The sequence below is a fragment of the Sardina pilchardus genome, chromosome 1, assembly GCF_963854185.1.
Source record: "Sardina pilchardus chromosome 1, fSarPil1.1, whole genome shotgun sequence".
Lineage (NCBI taxonomy): Eukaryota > Metazoa > Chordata > Actinopteri > Clupeiformes > Clupeidae > Sardina > Sardina pilchardus.
In genome coordinates this window covers 15,630,266-15,648,049 of record NC_084994.1, presented here as the reverse complement: position 1 = coordinate 15,648,049, position 17,784 = coordinate 15,630,266, and the positions used below count along the sequence as shown (strand labels likewise).

Here is a 17,784-nt window from a genome sequence, read left to right as displayed (position 1 = left end):
CTGCAGTTCTGCAGGCTGTAAAGAGAAATATTAGAGTTCACTATCCTATATTTGCCAGATAGATAAATGTGGGAGCGCTTTGTCTAGGGCACTAGTCAGGGTACTGACGAGCTCCTCGTGAACAGAGCTGCAGAGGTAGCAGTTGGGTGTTGGTCGCTGGCCGTGGTCCTGAAGTGCCCCGCTGGATCCCACTGACTGGCTGCACTGGCAGCATCTGGTGAGATCAGCACCCCCATCACAAGTGAGACGGGAGGTGAACGGGAGACCAACGGGGAGGTGGTGGGTTACGAGCAACAACAACTGCTGCAGTAGCACCGGCAGGTGAGCCTTGACTAAACTATCAGGTTAATAGGAAGTGGAGGTGTGGCTAAGTTTTTATCACACTCCTCTCAAACTTCCGTTTGCAACGACATTAGGAGAAATACTTCATCTTAATTTCCATAGCAATCAAATAGGTGTGTGTGTGTGTGTGTGTGTGTGTGTGTGTGTGTGTGTGTGTGTGTGTGTGTGTGTGTGTGTGTGTGTGTGTGTGTATGGGTGTGTGTGTGTGAGAGAGAGAGTGAGTATAAATGTGTGTGTGTGTGTGAGAGAGAGTGAGTGTAAATGTGTGTGTGTGTCTCTCTCTGTATATGTGTGTCTCTCTCTCTGTATGTGTGTGTCTGTGTGTGTGTGTGCGTGTGTGTGGTGTGTGTGTTTCTCTCTTTTTCTGTATGTGTGTGTCTCTGTGTGTGTGTGTGGTGTGTGTGTGTGTATGTGTGTGTGTGTGTGTGTGTGTGTGTGTGTGTGTGTGTGTGTGTGTGTGTGTGAGGGTGAGTGTAAGTGTGTAAGTGTGTGTGTGTGTGTGTGTGTGTTGGTGTAGTATGTTTCTGTGTCTGTGAGTGTGACACAGTGTGTGTGTGTGTGTGTGTGTGTGTGTGTGTGTGTGTGTGTGTGTGTGAGAGAGAGAGAAAGAGAGAGAGAGAGAGTGAGAGGAAAGGCAGAGAGACACTAGATAAGTGTTTGAAGTAATGTCAACCACCAGTATTTCATGTGAATGTTGAAAAAGGTGTGCTTTTTGTGTGAAATTCAAAATGCACTGTCAAATTCCCTGATAGTAACTCAGTATTCGGTCTTGTGATACTCACTCTAGTATCTCCAGTTTACAGTTGGGATCCTCCAGAAGAGAAGAAAGATGCTTCACTCCTGAGTCTGTTGCTTTACTCCCTCCCAGCCACAGCTCTCTCATGTGTGAGGGGTTTGATCTCAGTGCTGATGCAAGAGCTGTGAAACCTTCCTCTCCAATGCTGCAGTTCTGCAGGCTGTAAAGAGAAGAAGGAGAAATACTTCATCTTAATTTCCATAACAATCAAATAGCACTTTAATTATCTGTTGAATATGGTTGTGTGTGTGCATTTGTGTGTGTGTGTGTGAGTGTGAGTGTGAGTGTGAGTGTGAGTGTGAGTGTGAGTGTGTGTGTGTGTGTGTGTGTGTGTGTGTGTGTGTGTGTGTGTGTTATGAACCCATTAAATAAATAGAAATGGGAACACAACATGAGAAAGACCCAGGAGTTTGAGTTGCAAAAATATAACAGAGTTTTTTTTTGGGTGGTAAAGACCACACAGCGCCTCACATGTCTCAATTCTCGGTAACACAAATAAATAAGCCTGTCAAGCTACCTCCTCTATTATCATTATTATTATTATTATTATTATTATTATTATTAATAATGGAAATCGGAAATCAAAATGCAGGTGAGTGTTCCACTTCCGCAAGCTTCCTGCTGCACTATCGTAACCTGCGCTGAAGTGCCAAAAGGAAAACAAAGCTCCACCGTCCCGTTACCAAATATGTACAAGAGTTTGTCAAAAAGAGGAAACAGAACAGCAAAGCTGTAGTCTAGTAGTTGCCCCGTCTAAAAAAACGCTGATGGCCTGCTAGAGAAACACAGCGGTGTGTGTGTCGCGTGCGAAGGAATAAGACGGGCAGCTTTTAACTGGTCCAGCCCCATACAGACAATTCATATTGTGTTCTCACAACAACTCTGGATTTCCAGGGTAACAATGTGGCACAATGTAATACAAATAATCTAACACCAACCTTAATGTCTGCAGTCTGCAGTGGGGACCAGACAGTCCTTTAGAAAGAAGCTGAGCTCCAGAATCTCCCAGGTCATTGTCACTCAGGTCCAGCTGTAACAGGGAGTTTGGTGACTGTAGAACTGAGGCCACAAGCTCACAGGATTTATATGTGAGTTTACAACCAGCAAGTCTGTAAAACAGTGTGACAAAATACAAATTATATGTCATTAATAATAACAAGGGATCATGATTTTTGATTTTAATAAATACATACAGTAAAATAGATGAATACTCTAAGGCAATGTCATATACTGCAATGGTACACTCTAAAAAGTGGTGTGTTAAAAATGACGCAAATTGTGTAGAATTTTAACACATCGGCTGATTCGCGCAGAGCGTTACAAAATAAGACCCTCGCCCAGTCATGCACATTATCAAACATAAATCACATCAGTCAATTTGTCTCCATCCATTGTGTTTGTAAATGAGTGTGTGCATGTGTGCTTGTTTATGGGTATACAGTATGTGTGCTTCTGTGTGTGTGGGTTAGCATGTGAGTGTGTATGAGGGGTAAGTGGGTGTGTGTTTATGTGTGTGTTTATCTAGCATCATCATCATCATCTTTTATTTGACAGACTCAATGTCCACAGCACTACAACACCTAGGCCTCTTCAGTAGAATCCTAAACAACCTGTAGCTTCTGTAGACTGGCCTCTGTAGACTCTGCCCATAGGGCTGCAGTGTACAGTGGAGTACAGTATGCTATGCTTTATATAAAAGGTTGGAGTTTTGCTTTGTCAGAGCAAATGGAATTTTCTTGTCAAAATATTAGCTTGGACATACAGCATGCAGCACTGTCTATGTACAGTATATCATCATCAGACATCTAAAGAATGATGGGGCGGCAACAATGGGTGCTCTATAGATCAGTGGGAATGAGCCGGAGGACCGAGGATCGAGGACCGAGGATCGAGGGTTGAGAAGAGTCCATTGAGTGCTCTGGTCTCGCCCCGTGGTCCTAGTTTGACCTTGGGTCTCCCCACTGAATGGTTCTGTGTCATCCTTGTGGGGCCCTCCAAGTTTCATGCACCCCGCTCTTTCAGTGCCCCATGAATCCTGGACAGAATATTACTGATGTGGAAAAAAAAGAACTCTGTGGTACATCTAGTTATAATAATAATAATTTTAAAAAGCAGGCTTCTTGGCAATGTAGACTTGTCTTGGCCAAGTATACTTGCGTAGAAGGATTTGGTCTCTGCATTTATCCTATCCGTGGATCTGTGATCAGTGAATTTGTGAACACACAGTGAGGTGAAGCACACACTGCCTTCATCCACGGCGCTCGGGGAGCAGTGAGGGGTTAGGTGCCTTGCTTTTCCCTACTGGTCGGGGTTTGAACCGGCAACACTTTGGCTACAAGCTCAAAGCCCTAACCAGTAGGCCATAGCTTCCCCAACTCCATGACTACAGGAAGAGGACAAGGCAGAAGCCCACTAGGACGTGTCTGTGGCAGTTTGAGGACAAGAAACGCTGCATCAAAGGATCTAAATGGTAGCAGCCAAAGAACATCGTTGATAACAGAAGAAGTGATGGTGTAAAATAAAAATGTGCCGGCACACGATTAAAATTACGCGTTATGCTTGGTCCTTAATCGAATCGCGATTAACACATTAATGCGTACCCCTAATTTTATGTCCCCGTTTAAAACTGTCTGTAGACTGTGGCACTGTCTCACAATCTCATACAATTCATCACTGAGTTTACAGCCAGCTAGTCTGTAAAGGAATAGACACGACAGTAGCAGATAACATGACTGGTACATGACACTTGCTGACACAGCAAAGATGCACATATTCCTGGCTCTACTTGTATTTCTACATATCAATTATACCTAATCCATTATCCTCTCTTGTGTGTAGGGGAATCTTCACACGTTCTCTCCAACTTCAACTTATCATGTGTTGAACCTGTTAACTCCACACATTGTTTCTTTTTCTGTGTGCACAAAACTGTCTCAGGAAAACAAAACAGTTGTGAAACTAGGAATGCAACTAAAGTTTTCTGTTTCTAGAGTACATACGTAAGGGCTCCAACTTTGCAGTGAGGATCCTTCAGTGTAGCAGATAACAGCTTCTGTGCTGATTCTCCAGGATGATTGTTGCTCACATCCAGCTCTTTCACACAGGAGGGGTTTAACATCAGAGCCAGAGCCAGGCAAGCATATCCTTCACTTGAGAAACCACACTTACAGAGCCTGAGAGAGAGAGAGAGAGAGACAGAGAGAGAGAGAGAGAGAGAGAGAGAGAGAGAGAGAGAGGGAGAGAGAGAGAGAGAGAGAGAGAGAGAGAGAGAGATGAGAGATAACTATATCCATCCTGATAATAAGTGTGCCTAGTACACCTTCTGGATTCAGTATTAAAATTGAATCAATTGTGACGAATGGATGTAGTATGAGTTTAATAGACCAACATTGCTTCTCACTGCTGGTTATATGCCCCTGAATGTGAACTGAGAGGATCCAGACCGATTGTTTTTTTTTTTTTTAATTGGTTTTGTGTCAGCCAGGCTACTGACGATGAAGGTACAGTGTTGACTGTTATGCTAACATGGCTCTCTTACATTATCAGACTATGCACACAGCAATAAATACAGGTCAATCACCAACCTTAATGTCTGCAGTTTACAGTGGGGACTTGACAGTCCTTTAGAAAGAAGCTGAACTCCAGAATCTCTCAGGTCAGTGTCACTCAGGTCCAGCTCTATCAGGGAGTTTGGTGACTGTAGAACACAGGCTAAAACCTCACAGGTCATTTCTGTGAGTTTACAGCCAACTAGTCTGTATAATAAAACACATAGAAAAATAACAGATCACATGAAAGTTAAACAACTCTTGCTAAAAGAGCAAATGTGCACATTTTTTTTAGCTCTACTCCCTTTAGTATATTGATGTTTTTCAATATTATTCTGAGTCGATAATTACACAAACGCGTTATGACAAATATGTCACGTGTCTTCTTACTCCCCATTGCTGTGTCATCAGCACCTCTGGTGTAATCTTCTACAGTGTTTTACCTTGATCTTTATAATAATCATTTGAGTTAACTTCCCGGGTTTTACAGTGTATGTTTTATCTCAATGTCAGTTGTTGTGTCTTCAAAACTTTTCATAACCAGCAACTAGAGGGCATCTGTATGTTCATAACAGCTTACTGTAGCCTTGACACAGATGAGGTTTACGGAAAGATGAGAGCAGCTTTATCCCCTAAATAGGCCAGTATTACTCCCAATACACAATTGGCAAGCTTGTATGCTGTTAATTTTCTGGAATTTATTTTTATATGTGAATCACATGGCAAAATTCTGTTATGTACTGTTCTTATCTTTTATTTGTGTCCAGCAGATCTTGTGCCAACACTAAAAAAATAGTAATTTGTGTATATCACTCATTATAACTCATTTCTCCATCTTCATCAAGATACTCACAGTGCCTTTCTGAAGCACCTCACAGCTGGTATCAGTCTCCTGCGTCCCTCATCTGATGTGTTGTATTTCTTCAGGTCAATCAGCTCACCCAACACCTCATCAGACATCAGAAGCATGTGGGCCAGTGCTGAACAGTGAGCAGGAGACAACTGGCCTTTGAAATCCTTTGGTGACTCCAGATATCTTTTAATTTCTTGGTGCATGGAATGATCATTCATTTCAAACAGGCAGTGGAAAAGATTGATGCATCGGTCAGGAGAGACATCTTCTCTGTTGAGCTCTTTTATATACTGACACATGTCATTGATGTTATTTGATGTGTTGTATGTGTAGTTCAGTAGACCTTGCAGAAGTCTCTGATTGCTCTCCAGAGAGATCCCCATGAGGAAGCGAAGGAAAAGATCCAGGTGCCCATTCCTGCTGTTCAAAGCTTTGTCCACTGCAATCTTTAGAAGCTCACTAAGTGATATCATCCATCTATCCCCACAAAGGGATTGTAGTGTATTTAGATCGTTCCTCAGATACGATACAAATACATGAAGTGCTGCCAGAAACTCCTGAATGCTCAGATGCACAAAACAGTAGACTCTCTTCTGTTGGAACACAGAGTCCTCCTTGAAGATCTCAGTGCACATGCCAGAGTACACTGAGACTTCATTGACATCAATGTTACACTCTATCAAGTCTTCCTCATAAAATATCAGATTGCCTTCCTCTAAATTCCTAAAGGCCATTTCTGCTAGCTTCAGAATTATTTCTTTCTGTGATTCCAATAGGTTTTTTTTATCTGATTCATGTCTTTCTTGATATTTCTGATTCTTTCTAGTGATCTGGATGAGCAAGAAGTGTATGAACATTTCAGTCAGAGTTTTGGGGATTTCCTGTGTGTTGTCCTGTTCCAGCATCTGTTGTAGCACAGTGGCTGCAATCCAGCAGAAGACTGGAATGTGGCACAAGATGTGGAGACTCCTGGATGCCTTAATGTGTGAGATGATTCTGTTGGCCTGACTCTCATCACTGATTTTCTTCCTGAAGTACTCTTCCTTCTGTGGGTCATTGAATCCTCGTACTTCAGTAACCCGGTCAATATACTGAGCTGGAATCTGACCGGCTGCTGCTGGTCGTGAGGTTATCCAGATGAGTGCAGAAGGAAGCAGCGTTCCCTGAATGAGTCTTGTAATCAGAAGATCCACTGATGATGTTTGTTTCACAGAAGACAACTTGCTGTTCTGTTCCAGATCCAGAGTCAACCGACTTTCATCCAAACCATCAAAGATGAACACAACCCGACAGTCTTTGTATCCTTCACCATCATTCAGCTCCATCAGTTCAGGGTGGAAGTCAAGTAGGAGCTTGTGAAGGTTATACTGTTCACCCCTGACCAAATTCAGCTCACGGAAAGGAAGGGGGAACATAAAGTCTACATCCTGATTAGCTAGCCCATCTGTCCAATCAAGAATGAACTTCTGCACTGACACTGTTTTTCCAATACCAGCAACACCTTTGGTCATTACAGTTCTGATGTGCTTCTCCTGTCCAGGTAAGGGCTTGAAGATGTTATTGCAGTTGATTGGTGTCTCTTCTGTGGTTTGTGCTCTGGATGCTGACTCTACCTGCCAAACCTCATGTTCCTTATTCACACCTTCACTCTCTCCCTCTGTGATGTAGAGCTCTGTGTAGATCTCATTGAGGAGTATCTCAGCTCCTGGTTTGATGATGCCTTCAGATATGTTCTCAAACCTCTTCTTCAGACAGGCTTTATGGTTCTCTTTAACTCTACTCAGGACCTCATTATCTGTTTGATATGAAGAAGGTTGTGTTCATAACTATTAACAGTTATAATCATGGATTTCCACACTGTCCCATATCAGGTCAAAGTAATTTCACCCAACCCAACAATGAACTTCAAAAATTGTCCCGATTCCTTTTATACGGCAAATAATTTCTCTAATCCTCACCTGTGCTCTTGTTGATGTTGTGTTCACAGGTGATGGTGTCACTCGGTACCTGTTCATGCACTCCACCCATCAACTGATCAGCTGTCAACTCACTACAATCACATAAACATGGAGTCAGTCAGTTAGCATAAAGGTAGCTATTAGTAGCGTGGGGTCGTATATCACTAGACATCTACTGTATGTCAGGAGCCCAATATATGTACATTTGACTGGTATTTAGCAGACACTGATTTTAAGTGTCTCCAAACAAATTGACATAGATAGTATACAGCACACACAGTTACTATGCAGGCTCACGGTGGTTCCTATGGATGCTGCTAGGATAACACAGTATCCTGACACAGGACAGTGTCCACATCAAAATGTTGTAGTGGACGACTGGACGCTGATAGACAGCAATAATGTCTTGCTGACGAAATGAACAAAGTGCTCCTCACATCCACTGAGCAGCTTGAGCTCGTCAGACTCAAAGCACATGAAGCACAAATTAGAGCCAAACTGACACACAAGAGACTAACAGACACCTACAGTCTCTATGACTAGCTGAACAGTCAACATGTCCTCCCCCACAGGAGACACAGGCAGCTCAATGGACAACCATGCAGCACCAGCTTTATGGCTCCACAGACTCATTGCACACAGACCTGGTGAAACAGGGAAGTGCCTCATGTACAAAGACTTGCATGGAATTCCTAAACATTGTATACACCAAAACCTGGAAAGTAGCGCATGCACAAAAAAAATCAGATGTATGAAACCATGCGTACACAGCAATCTGTAGCAATCTGCGCAGCTTTTCTTTGTACATCCCAATTAACGTGAATTTAAGCGCACATGCATGAACACTACAATCCACCCTCTCTCCTCCTCCAATCACACTAATTTTAATATGCTAACTAGAAGGCCACTCGAGAGCGCAGTCCTCCGCAAAGACAAAATGCCCTATCCCGCAACATTAATAAGAGACAAAACTCATTAGTGGATCCATCCATTCTTTATCCTGCTACAAAATGTAAATATAGCCGCAAGCAGCGATGGCGGGCCCGAGCACCTGCGGTGCGGACCTGTGACATTTCGGAATTTAACAAAGCAACATGTGCATGTTGGTGTGCATGTGCATGAGCAACACATATGCCCACCAAATTTGGTACATTTTTGTGAATGTATGTGTCAACCACAACAGACAACACGTTAGGTGGCGCTATAGAGTCCCTCAGCAACACCCCAGGCCAGAGCTATGTCTCTGACTAGCGGCAGCAATAACACACAAGCCTACCTAATTGTTGTGAATGTGTGTTTTAACCATAATAGATAAAGTGCTAGGTGGTACTATAGAGTCCCTAAGCCACATCCGAGGCCAGAGCTCTGTTTCTGACTAGCGGCAATAATAACACACAAGCTCACCAAATTTGATTCATTTTCGTGAATGTATATGTCAACCACAACAGGTAACACACTAGGTGGCGCTATAGAGTTCCTAAGCCACATCCTCGGCCAGAGCTCTGTCTCTGAATAGCTATCGCAAAACACATGCCCACCAAATTTGGTTCATTTTCGTAAATGTACGTGTTAACGACAACAGACAATGCACTAGGTGGCGCTATAGAGTCCCTAAGCCACACCCGAGGCCAGAGCTCTGTTTTTGACTAGCGGCAGCAATAACACACAAGCCCACCAAATTTGGTTAATTTTCGTGATTGTATGTGTCAACCACAACAGACAACGCACTGGGTGGCTTTATAGAGTCCCTAAGCCACACCCTAGGCCAAAGCTCTGTCTCTGACTAGCCATAGCAATAACACACAAGTCCACCAAATTTGGTTCATTTTCGTGAATGTTTGTGTCAACCACAACAGATAACGTGCTGCTAGGTGGCGCTATAGAGTCCCAAAGCCACACCTTAGGCCAGAGCTTTGTCTCTGACTAGCAGAAGCAATTCCACATGTAGCTGCAAATTATATCCAATTTATAACCTTTTTCTGCCTATAACACCAACTTCCTGTTTCTTAATAAGACATCATAATTCAAACCTTCGCCATTTCAATATACTTCGAAAATTCAAAAATCTGGTTGAAAATCTTCTTGAGCAACCCCTCAAGATCATTTTAGCACTTATATGACATGATTTCGATAAACCGTCTGAGAGAAGTGTTTCAATACATGATGTGCAAAAATCATAATCATCCTCTTTAATGAAATGCCTACTACATTTTCACTTCAGCTGACCTCCTTGTCTTAAAGTAAATCAGAAAAGAAGTTATTTAGATAAGTGTTTGCTAGACTGCTCATATATCCAACAATCAGTACAGTAAATTAAGAAAATATCTTTCTTTGGTTGGTCTTGATGCAGCCTTGACTCCAAAGACTCGACCTCGACTCAGACTTGCCTCCTAAAAGACTCGGTCTCGGCTGAAGTTAAACCAACGGTCTCGACTCGTCCCCATTGCTACATCTACACAACCCCCCCCCCCCCCCCCCGGGGGAAACCCTGCCATGCGTAAGCAGCAATATGTGCAGCTTTTCTTTGTGCATCCCAATTAACATGAAATTAAGCACCCATGCACAAGCGTTACATTGCATCCTCTCACACACACACACACACACACACACACACACACACACACACACACACACACACACACACACACACACACACACACACACACACACACTCACACTCACACTCACATGGGTTGGGAGTGTGGTGGTTCACTGCTGAAGTCTGGCGGTTGAGGTATGGACACATCACTCTTCATGGACACACAGCTGGGCACTGGAGATGGAGGTCTGTGTGTCTCTGATCTGGTAATACAACGACACAATAAATCAACACAACTTTTAGACTAAGTTACAATCCTTATTATAGACTACTATAGTCTTTAAAATGTTAAGAAGCTCAAGGTGTCAGAGGGGCAAAGACACAGACACGCACACGCGCACACACACAAGCGCACACACACAAGCGCACACACACACACACACACACACACACACACACACACACACACACACACACACACACACACACACACACACACACACACTCACACACTCACACTCACATGGGTTGGGAGTGTGGTGGTTCACTGCTGAAGTCTGGCAGTTGAGGTATGGACACATCACTCTTCATAGACACATAGCTGGGCACTGGAGATGGAGGTTTGTGTGCCTCTGATCTGGTAATACAACAGAATAAATCAACACAACTTTTAGATTCAGTTACACAGACTTTCATAGACTGCTACAGTCTTTAAAATGTTAAGAAGCTCAAGGTGTCTGTAGATGACCACTAGAAGTGTTTTATTATGATTTTCCGGGTTTTTATACTTTTATCTCAGGGGACTTTTATTTTGACGTCACGATGTCTGTATGGTGGGCTAATCTCTCCACGCGCACTCGTTCAATGTAAAGTTCACTAGAAGGCACGTAAAGGACTAACCACGTTGCAGCCATTCCTGGTTCACCACTTTTTAGCGCCCCTTGATATGCGGAGCGAGGTATGTGGTTCATTGTAATGTATTATTTCATGTGAGTTCATGCACAAACAGGAAGCCATTAAACACAAGAAAGAATTTATGAGAGCTTATGGCTCCTGGAAAGAGACGGCAGGAAAGGTTAGGACTGCACTAAAATCATTCTGTTCTCAAGATGAACTAAAGAAAATCAGAGAAGAAATTCAAACTCGACACAATGCAGTAAGTGAATGTTATGAGCCCATTCAACGCAACCACAATGCCACTCCAAACATCGTACCAAAAATAGATGCTTGTATAGCACTCCCTGCAGAGATCAGCGAAATAATAGAGAAGCGGTTAGAAACTGTGGAAGATGTCTTCAATCCAGAACTTGAGAAAGTACGATTGAGGATGGCTCTTAAGAAGGATGAGTATGGATCTATCTTTGGACGCACAAAGACAGACACTGTACCCTCTCTAGCAGGAAATTCAATCCACTCACAGAGCTCAAACCAACAGGTAGATGCGGGAGCAGAACTCGCAGCTCAACAACAAAAGGTTAAAGCAGTGTATCAAATACAAGCTCAAGAAGTAGTTCTTAGCAAGTTAGAAGAAGAGAAGCAGCTAGTTCTTAAAAGGTTGGAAGAAGAAAAGCAAGTAGCTCTTAAAAGGATAGAGGCAAACATGCGTCAGGAAAAGAAAAGACTACAGCAAATTCAAGCAGAGTCAGAAGTAAAGATAGCAGAGGCGAGAGTAAATGCATACGAAAGCCTTGAACATGAGTGCAGAGACTGGCTAAAAGAGACTGATCTCACAGTTGAATCCAAAAGCCCGCTTAATCCAAGGGCCAACGTATATCAGCCTCCACAAGCACACGGCAATGCGCTAGCATTTCCTGAGAGAGATGGCCTTACTCAAGCACTCATTAACTCACTCAGTATCAATCGCCTGCCTGTTCCTGAGCCACCAAAGTTCTCTGGCGAAGCCTTAAAGTATGTAGACTGGAAGATGTCTTTCATGGCCCTCATAGACCGTCAGCCTCTCCCAGCTCATGAAAAAATGTTTTATTTAAAAAACTATCTCAGTGGAGAAGCACGTAAAGCTGTCGAGGGATTCTTTTATAGAAACTCAGAAGAAGCCTATCAGGGGGCCTTAAAGGTCCTAGAAGAAAGATACGGAAACCACTTCATTGTGCAAAAGGCTTTTAGAGACAAGCTCATGAAATGGCCCAAGGTTAGTAACAGTGATCCTGCTGCACTTCGAGAGTTTGCTGACTTCTTGCAAGGATGCGTTGAAGCGAGGCCTCACGTGAAAGGATTGGCCATCTTGGACGACTGTGAGGAGAACCACAAGTTGCTGAAGAAATTACCAGACTGGATCACACGAAAATGGAGCAGAATTGTCACAGAAAGGTTGGACGAATCCGGGGATTACCCAAGCTTTTCCTGTTTCACAAGATTCATCCAAAAGGAGGCCCGGATAGCCTGTAACCCTGTTGCCTCTCCATTTCTGATCAAGGCCACAGATGACAGGCAGCCCAAGAGAGCTAGAGCACTTCACACAAACACTAAAGGGAACAATTCCACGGAAAAGGTTGAGAAAGTGTTCAGCACCAAGTCAAGGCCACCTTGTCCTATCTGTAAAGATGAGACACACGGCGTCGTAAAGTGTCCTACCTTTGCATCAAAATCTCTGGAAGATAAGAAGGCCTTCATACGGGAAAACAATTTGTGCTACGGATGTTTGAGAAAGGGACATAACAGTAAAGATTGCAAAACACGACACACCTGTGGCACGTGCAGCAGACGTCACCCCACCTGCCTACATGAAGAGAGAGAGAACCGATCTGTCGAAGCAAAAGAGAAACAGTCCACTTCCACAGACAAAGGCACTAGCCAGGAGATCAAGGTGACGTCCCATGCAGTGACGCATCGCGTCTTTGCCACATCAAGCATCGTCCCTGTTTTCATGTCATCTGCAAATGAACCACAGAAAGAAGTTATAACGTATGCGCTTCTGGATACGCAGAGTGATTCGACATTCGTCTTGGAAGACCTACTCGAAGAGCTGAACGTGGAGACTAAACCAGTACAGCTCAGACTGAGCACCATGACGGCTGTTGACACACCCATAGCAAGTAAAAGTGTCCATGGTCTACAAGTTCGAGGACTACAGTCTGAAAAACAGATTCAGCTACGCCAAGCCTACACTCGTGGCTTCATCCCGGTCGACAAGTCCTACATCCCAACTTCCAAAACAGCGCAGCTCTGGCCTCATCTAAAGCATCTAGCAAACAAGCTTCCGCTGCTGAAGGACTGTGAGGTAGGACTGTTAATTGGAAGTAATTGCCCGTTGGCGTTAGCCCCCCTGGAAGTGGTCACAGGAGGCGAAAATGACCCATTCGCCCAGAGAACGGAACTCGGCTGGAGCATTGTAGGCTCATCCAATCCACATCTAGATCGCCAGGGAAACCAGAGGTTCGTCCATCGAGTGACAGTGAAGGCACTACCAGCGCCATCAACCACTGATGTGCTGAAAGCCTTAGAATCAGACTTCAACGAGAGGAAGTATGCAGACAAGGACAAGTATGTGTCACAAGACGACGTTCGCTTCATTCAGCTCCTGAGTGACAACATAATTCAAAGAAAATACGGACACTACGAAATGCTCCTCCCTTTCAAGAGTGCAGAGCCTCCTCTGCTACCAGACAATAAGAAGCTGGCTACAGTTCGACTGCAGCACCTAAAGAAAAGACTTAAAAGTAACCAGCGGTATAGAGAACAGTACAATGCCTTCATTGAAGGTATGATAAAGAAAGGCGATGCAGAGCCAGCCTCTCCTGCGACAGGACAGCAGACTACGTGGTACATACCACACCATGGGGTATTCCACCCCAAGAAGCCAGAGAAGCTAAGGGTCGTCTTTGACTGTTCAGCGAAGTTCCGTGGTGTCTCACTAAATGATACATTGTTAACAGGTCCTGACTTGATCAATTCTCTCCTTGGAGTGCTCTGTCGTTTCAGGAAAGAGGCTGTAGCCATCATATGCGACATCGAGCAAATGTTCCACCAGTTTTACGTTTCTCCTGAACTTCGGAACTACTTACGGTTTCTCTGGTGGGAGGATGGAGACCTCGAAACAGAGCCTCAAGAATATCACATGGCCGTCCACCTATTCGGCGCCGCCTCATCTCCTGGATGTGCCAACTTCGGTTTGAAGTACTTGGCACGCCAACACAAGGAAGAGTACCCATCAACATCAGCCTTCGTTGAAAAGAACTTCTACGTTGATGATGGGCTCATCAGCGTTCCCTCCGTAGAAGAAGCAAAGGAGTTGATTGCCGAAGCACGAGAGTTGTGCAAGAGAGGAGGTCTGCGTCTACACAAGTTCAACTCAAACGAAAGGTCAGTCCTGGACTCTGTGGACCCAACTGAGAGAGCAGTCACATCGGAACCCCTCAATCTGGACCTAAGTGCAGCTCCAGCAGAACGTGCTCTTGGTATACAGTGGTCTCTTGAACATGACACTTTCAGCTTCAATGTAATCCCACAGACCAGGCCCTCCACACGTCGCGGCATCCTATCCGTCATCGCCTCTTTGTACGATCCAGTAGGATTCGTGGCTCCGTTTATCCTAACTGGAAAGTGCATCCTCCAGGAGCTGTGCCGTCGAGGCATTGAATGGGATGACCCACTTCCCGAAGACTTAAGTCCACGGTGGGAGAGATGGAAGAGGGACCTACAAAGGCTGAAGGAAGTTTCAATACCGAGATGCTACCAACCACAAGGCTTCTGCAAAACTGTCATGAGGGAGCTACACCACTTCTCGGATGCCAGCAACATAGGATATGGCTCGTGTTCCTATCTGAGAAGCAAAAATGAGGATGGTGAAGTTCACTGCAGCCTCGTGATGGCAAAGGCTAGAGTTGCGCCTACAAAACTCACAAGCATTCCAAGATTGGAGCTTTCAGCGGCAGTAGTCGCTGTAAGATCGAGTGTCATGCTGAGAAACAAGCTTGAAATGCCGATCCACGCAGAATTTTTCTGGACTGACTCCCAAGTTGTCCTGGCTTATATCAACAACGAAGCCAGAAGGTTTCACGTCTTCGTTGCCAATCGTGTGCAAATGATCAGAGAACACACCAGCCCCAGCCAGTGGCACTACATAGATATGACAGAAAACCCTGCTGACCATGCGTCGAGAGGTCTCAGTGCAGTAGACATCTCCTCAACAAACTGGCTACCAGGACCAAAGTTCCTGTGGGAACAGGAAATACATCCAGTCTCACCTCACTCCAGAGTTGCTTGTCGGTGATCCTGAGGTCAGGTCAATGCAGGCGTTTGCCACCAAAGTTGAACCGTCCAAGTCAGACATTCTTACCCGTCTACATAGATTCTCCTCCTGGTCAAAACTCCTGAAAGTCATTGCAAGAATCAAGAGACTGAATTCAAAGCAAACCCATCCTGACAAACCTGTGAGTGTGGAGGAACGCGAGAGAGCTGCCGAATCAGTGATGAGGCTTGCACAAGAAGAAGCATTCTCCCAAGAGATGAAGATACTTAAAAGGGGAGAAAGTCTTCAAAATTCCAGCCCTCTGTTTTGCTTGGATCCCATCTTAGAAGGAGGAGCACTTCGTGTGGGTGGAAGACTAGATCAGTCATCCTTAAGCCTAGAAGTCAAACACCCTTTGATTCTACCCAAAGAAGGACATGTCACCAAGCTGATTTTGACCCATTACCACGAGAAGATCTGTCACCAAGGACGGAATCAAACTCTAACAGAACTTCGAGCCAATGGGTTTTGGGTAATCGGTGGAAGTAAGTCTGTCGCTAAGCTGATACACAGATGTGTGAAGTGTAGAAGACTCAGACGGCCTGCAGAAGAACAACGCATGGCGGAGCTTCCTAAGGAGCGCGTAGAAGTCTCTGCTCCCTTCACATACTGCAGCATCGATTGCTTCGGCCCATTCATCACTAAAAAGGCCCGCAAAGAGCAAAAGCGCTATGGCTTAATCTTCACTTGCCTTGCCTCTCGATCTGTTCATATTGAGCTACTTGAGGACTTATCCACAGATGCATTTATTAAAGCCTTAAGATGCTTCATCAGTCTCAGAGGAGCCGTTCGTCAACTACATTGCGATCAAGGAACCAATTTTGTGGGAGCCAAAAATGAGTTTAAAGAAGCACTGAAGCAATGTGACACCAAGACAATTGAGAGCTTCCTCACAGAAAGGCAATGCGAGTTCATATTTAATGCTCCCTCAGCAAGTCACGCTGGCGGTGTGTGGGAGCGCCAGATTCGGACTGTCCGTAATGTCCTGAATGCCACACTCTGTCAATACTCAGGCAGACTTGACGACTCTTCCCTTCGTACTCTGTTCTATGAAGCGATGGCCATCGTGAACAGCCGTCCGCTAACCGTAAACGGAGTGAATGATCCTACCTCGCTCGAGCCATTAACTCCGAACCATCTCACACTGATGAAGTCCAAAATTGCCCTTTCACCACCTGGCAAATTTGAGAAGGAGGATGTCTATCAACTAAAAGGTGGCGAAGAGTCCAGTACCTCGTCGAACAGTTCTGGAGCCGTTGGAAGAGAGAATATCATGAACATCTCCACACGGCAAAAGTGGCACACGACTCGACGCAACCTTAAAGTAGATGACTTAGTCATTATAAAGGAAGACACCCCTAGAAATCAGTGGCACCTGGGACGAGTGGTTGAAACCACAAAGGAGAGCGATGGACTAGTGCGCCGCGTCAAGGTGTTAGTAGGAGAAAGGACGTCAGTGAAACAAGATCGCCCTACCAAACTTGTGATTATAGAAAGGCCCATTCAGAAACTAGTTCTCCTTCTTGAGAGTGAGTGATTAGTACAGTAATTTACACCTTTATCCCCTGTAGTTATTACGTAGTACTCACCTGCATATATCTAGACACACTGATACACACACAGGACTCAAGTATGAGCCGTTCAGCCAGGTTGATCCTTGTCTTCACTCTTCATAACATGAGTGGTGGGAGTGTAGATGACCACTAGAAGTGTTTTATTATGATTTTCTGGGTTTTTATACTTTTATCTCAGGGGACTTTTATTTTGACGTCACGATGTCTGTATGGTGGGCTAATCTCTCCACGCGCACTCGTTCAATGTAAAGTTCACTAGAAGGCACGTAAAGGACTAACCACGTTGCAGCCATTCCTGGTTCACCACTTTTTAGCGCCCCTTGATATGCGGAGCGAGGTATGTGGTTCATTGTAATGTATTATTTCATGTGAGTTCATTTTGTATTTTACGTAAATGATGATGAGATTTATTTCATGTGGTGGTGTTACCTGCTAATGCTGTCGTGAATGTGATGCTAGCCTGCTAATGCTGGCGTGAATGTGATGTTAGCTTGCTAAAGTGCATTTGTCAAAGCATTATTTTGTATCCGGCTAAATTGCCTTTGTTATTCTCTTTCTTTAAGTTTTTCACGGTGTTGGTGCTATGCACACTCGTCAGGAATAAAGTACACCCGTATGAAAACACTCCCAAGCCTGTTTATTTCAAGTTGAGGGGCTGCTACAGTGTCAGAGGGGCAAAGACACAGACACGCACACACGCACGTACACACACTTTACTGTTGGGCTAAGACTGAGAATGCAGGAAACATTCAATACAAGTTATTATCAGCACGGTTCAGAGAGGTATACTATAGGTGGGATACCAAGCCTATGTTCAGGGTTTACAAAGACACAATGGTACAGTAATTTATGCTACAGACCTGATCTGTCTGGAGTAGGTTATGCTCGAGAGAGAAAGGCATTTCACTTTTCTAAGAACTGGGGCT

The 17,784-nt window shown here is 44.4% G+C and overlaps 1 protein-coding gene across 2 annotated transcripts in view; it reads right to left on the bottom strand.

The window, feature by feature from the left end:
• Nucleotides 1–17,784, bottom strand: part of LOC134082992 (NACHT, LRR and PYD domains-containing protein 12-like) — a 246,786-nt gene that overhangs the window by 214,232 nt on the left and 14,770 nt on the right. For both annotated transcript variants that reach the window (XM_062539074.1, XM_062539083.1), the window contains exons 3-11: nt 10,560–10,673; nt 10,186–10,299; nt 7,498–7,589; nt 5,540–7,334; nt 4,723–4,893; nt 4,138–4,311; nt 2,077–2,247; nt 1,125–1,298; nt 1–15 (exon numbers count right to left, since the gene is read on the bottom strand). The exon at nt 1–15 is cut by the window's left edge and continues 159 nt beyond it. In XM_062539074.1, coding sequence (XP_062395058.1) covers nt 1–15; nt 1,125–1,298; nt 2,077–2,247; nt 4,138–4,311; nt 4,723–4,893; nt 5,540–7,334; nt 7,498–7,589; nt 10,186–10,299; nt 10,560–10,673 — 2,820 coding nt within the window. The remainder of the gene's footprint in view (nt 16–1,124; nt 1,299–2,076; nt 2,248–4,137; nt 4,312–4,722; nt 4,894–5,539; nt 7,335–7,497; nt 7,590–10,185; nt 10,300–10,559; nt 10,674–17,784) is intronic.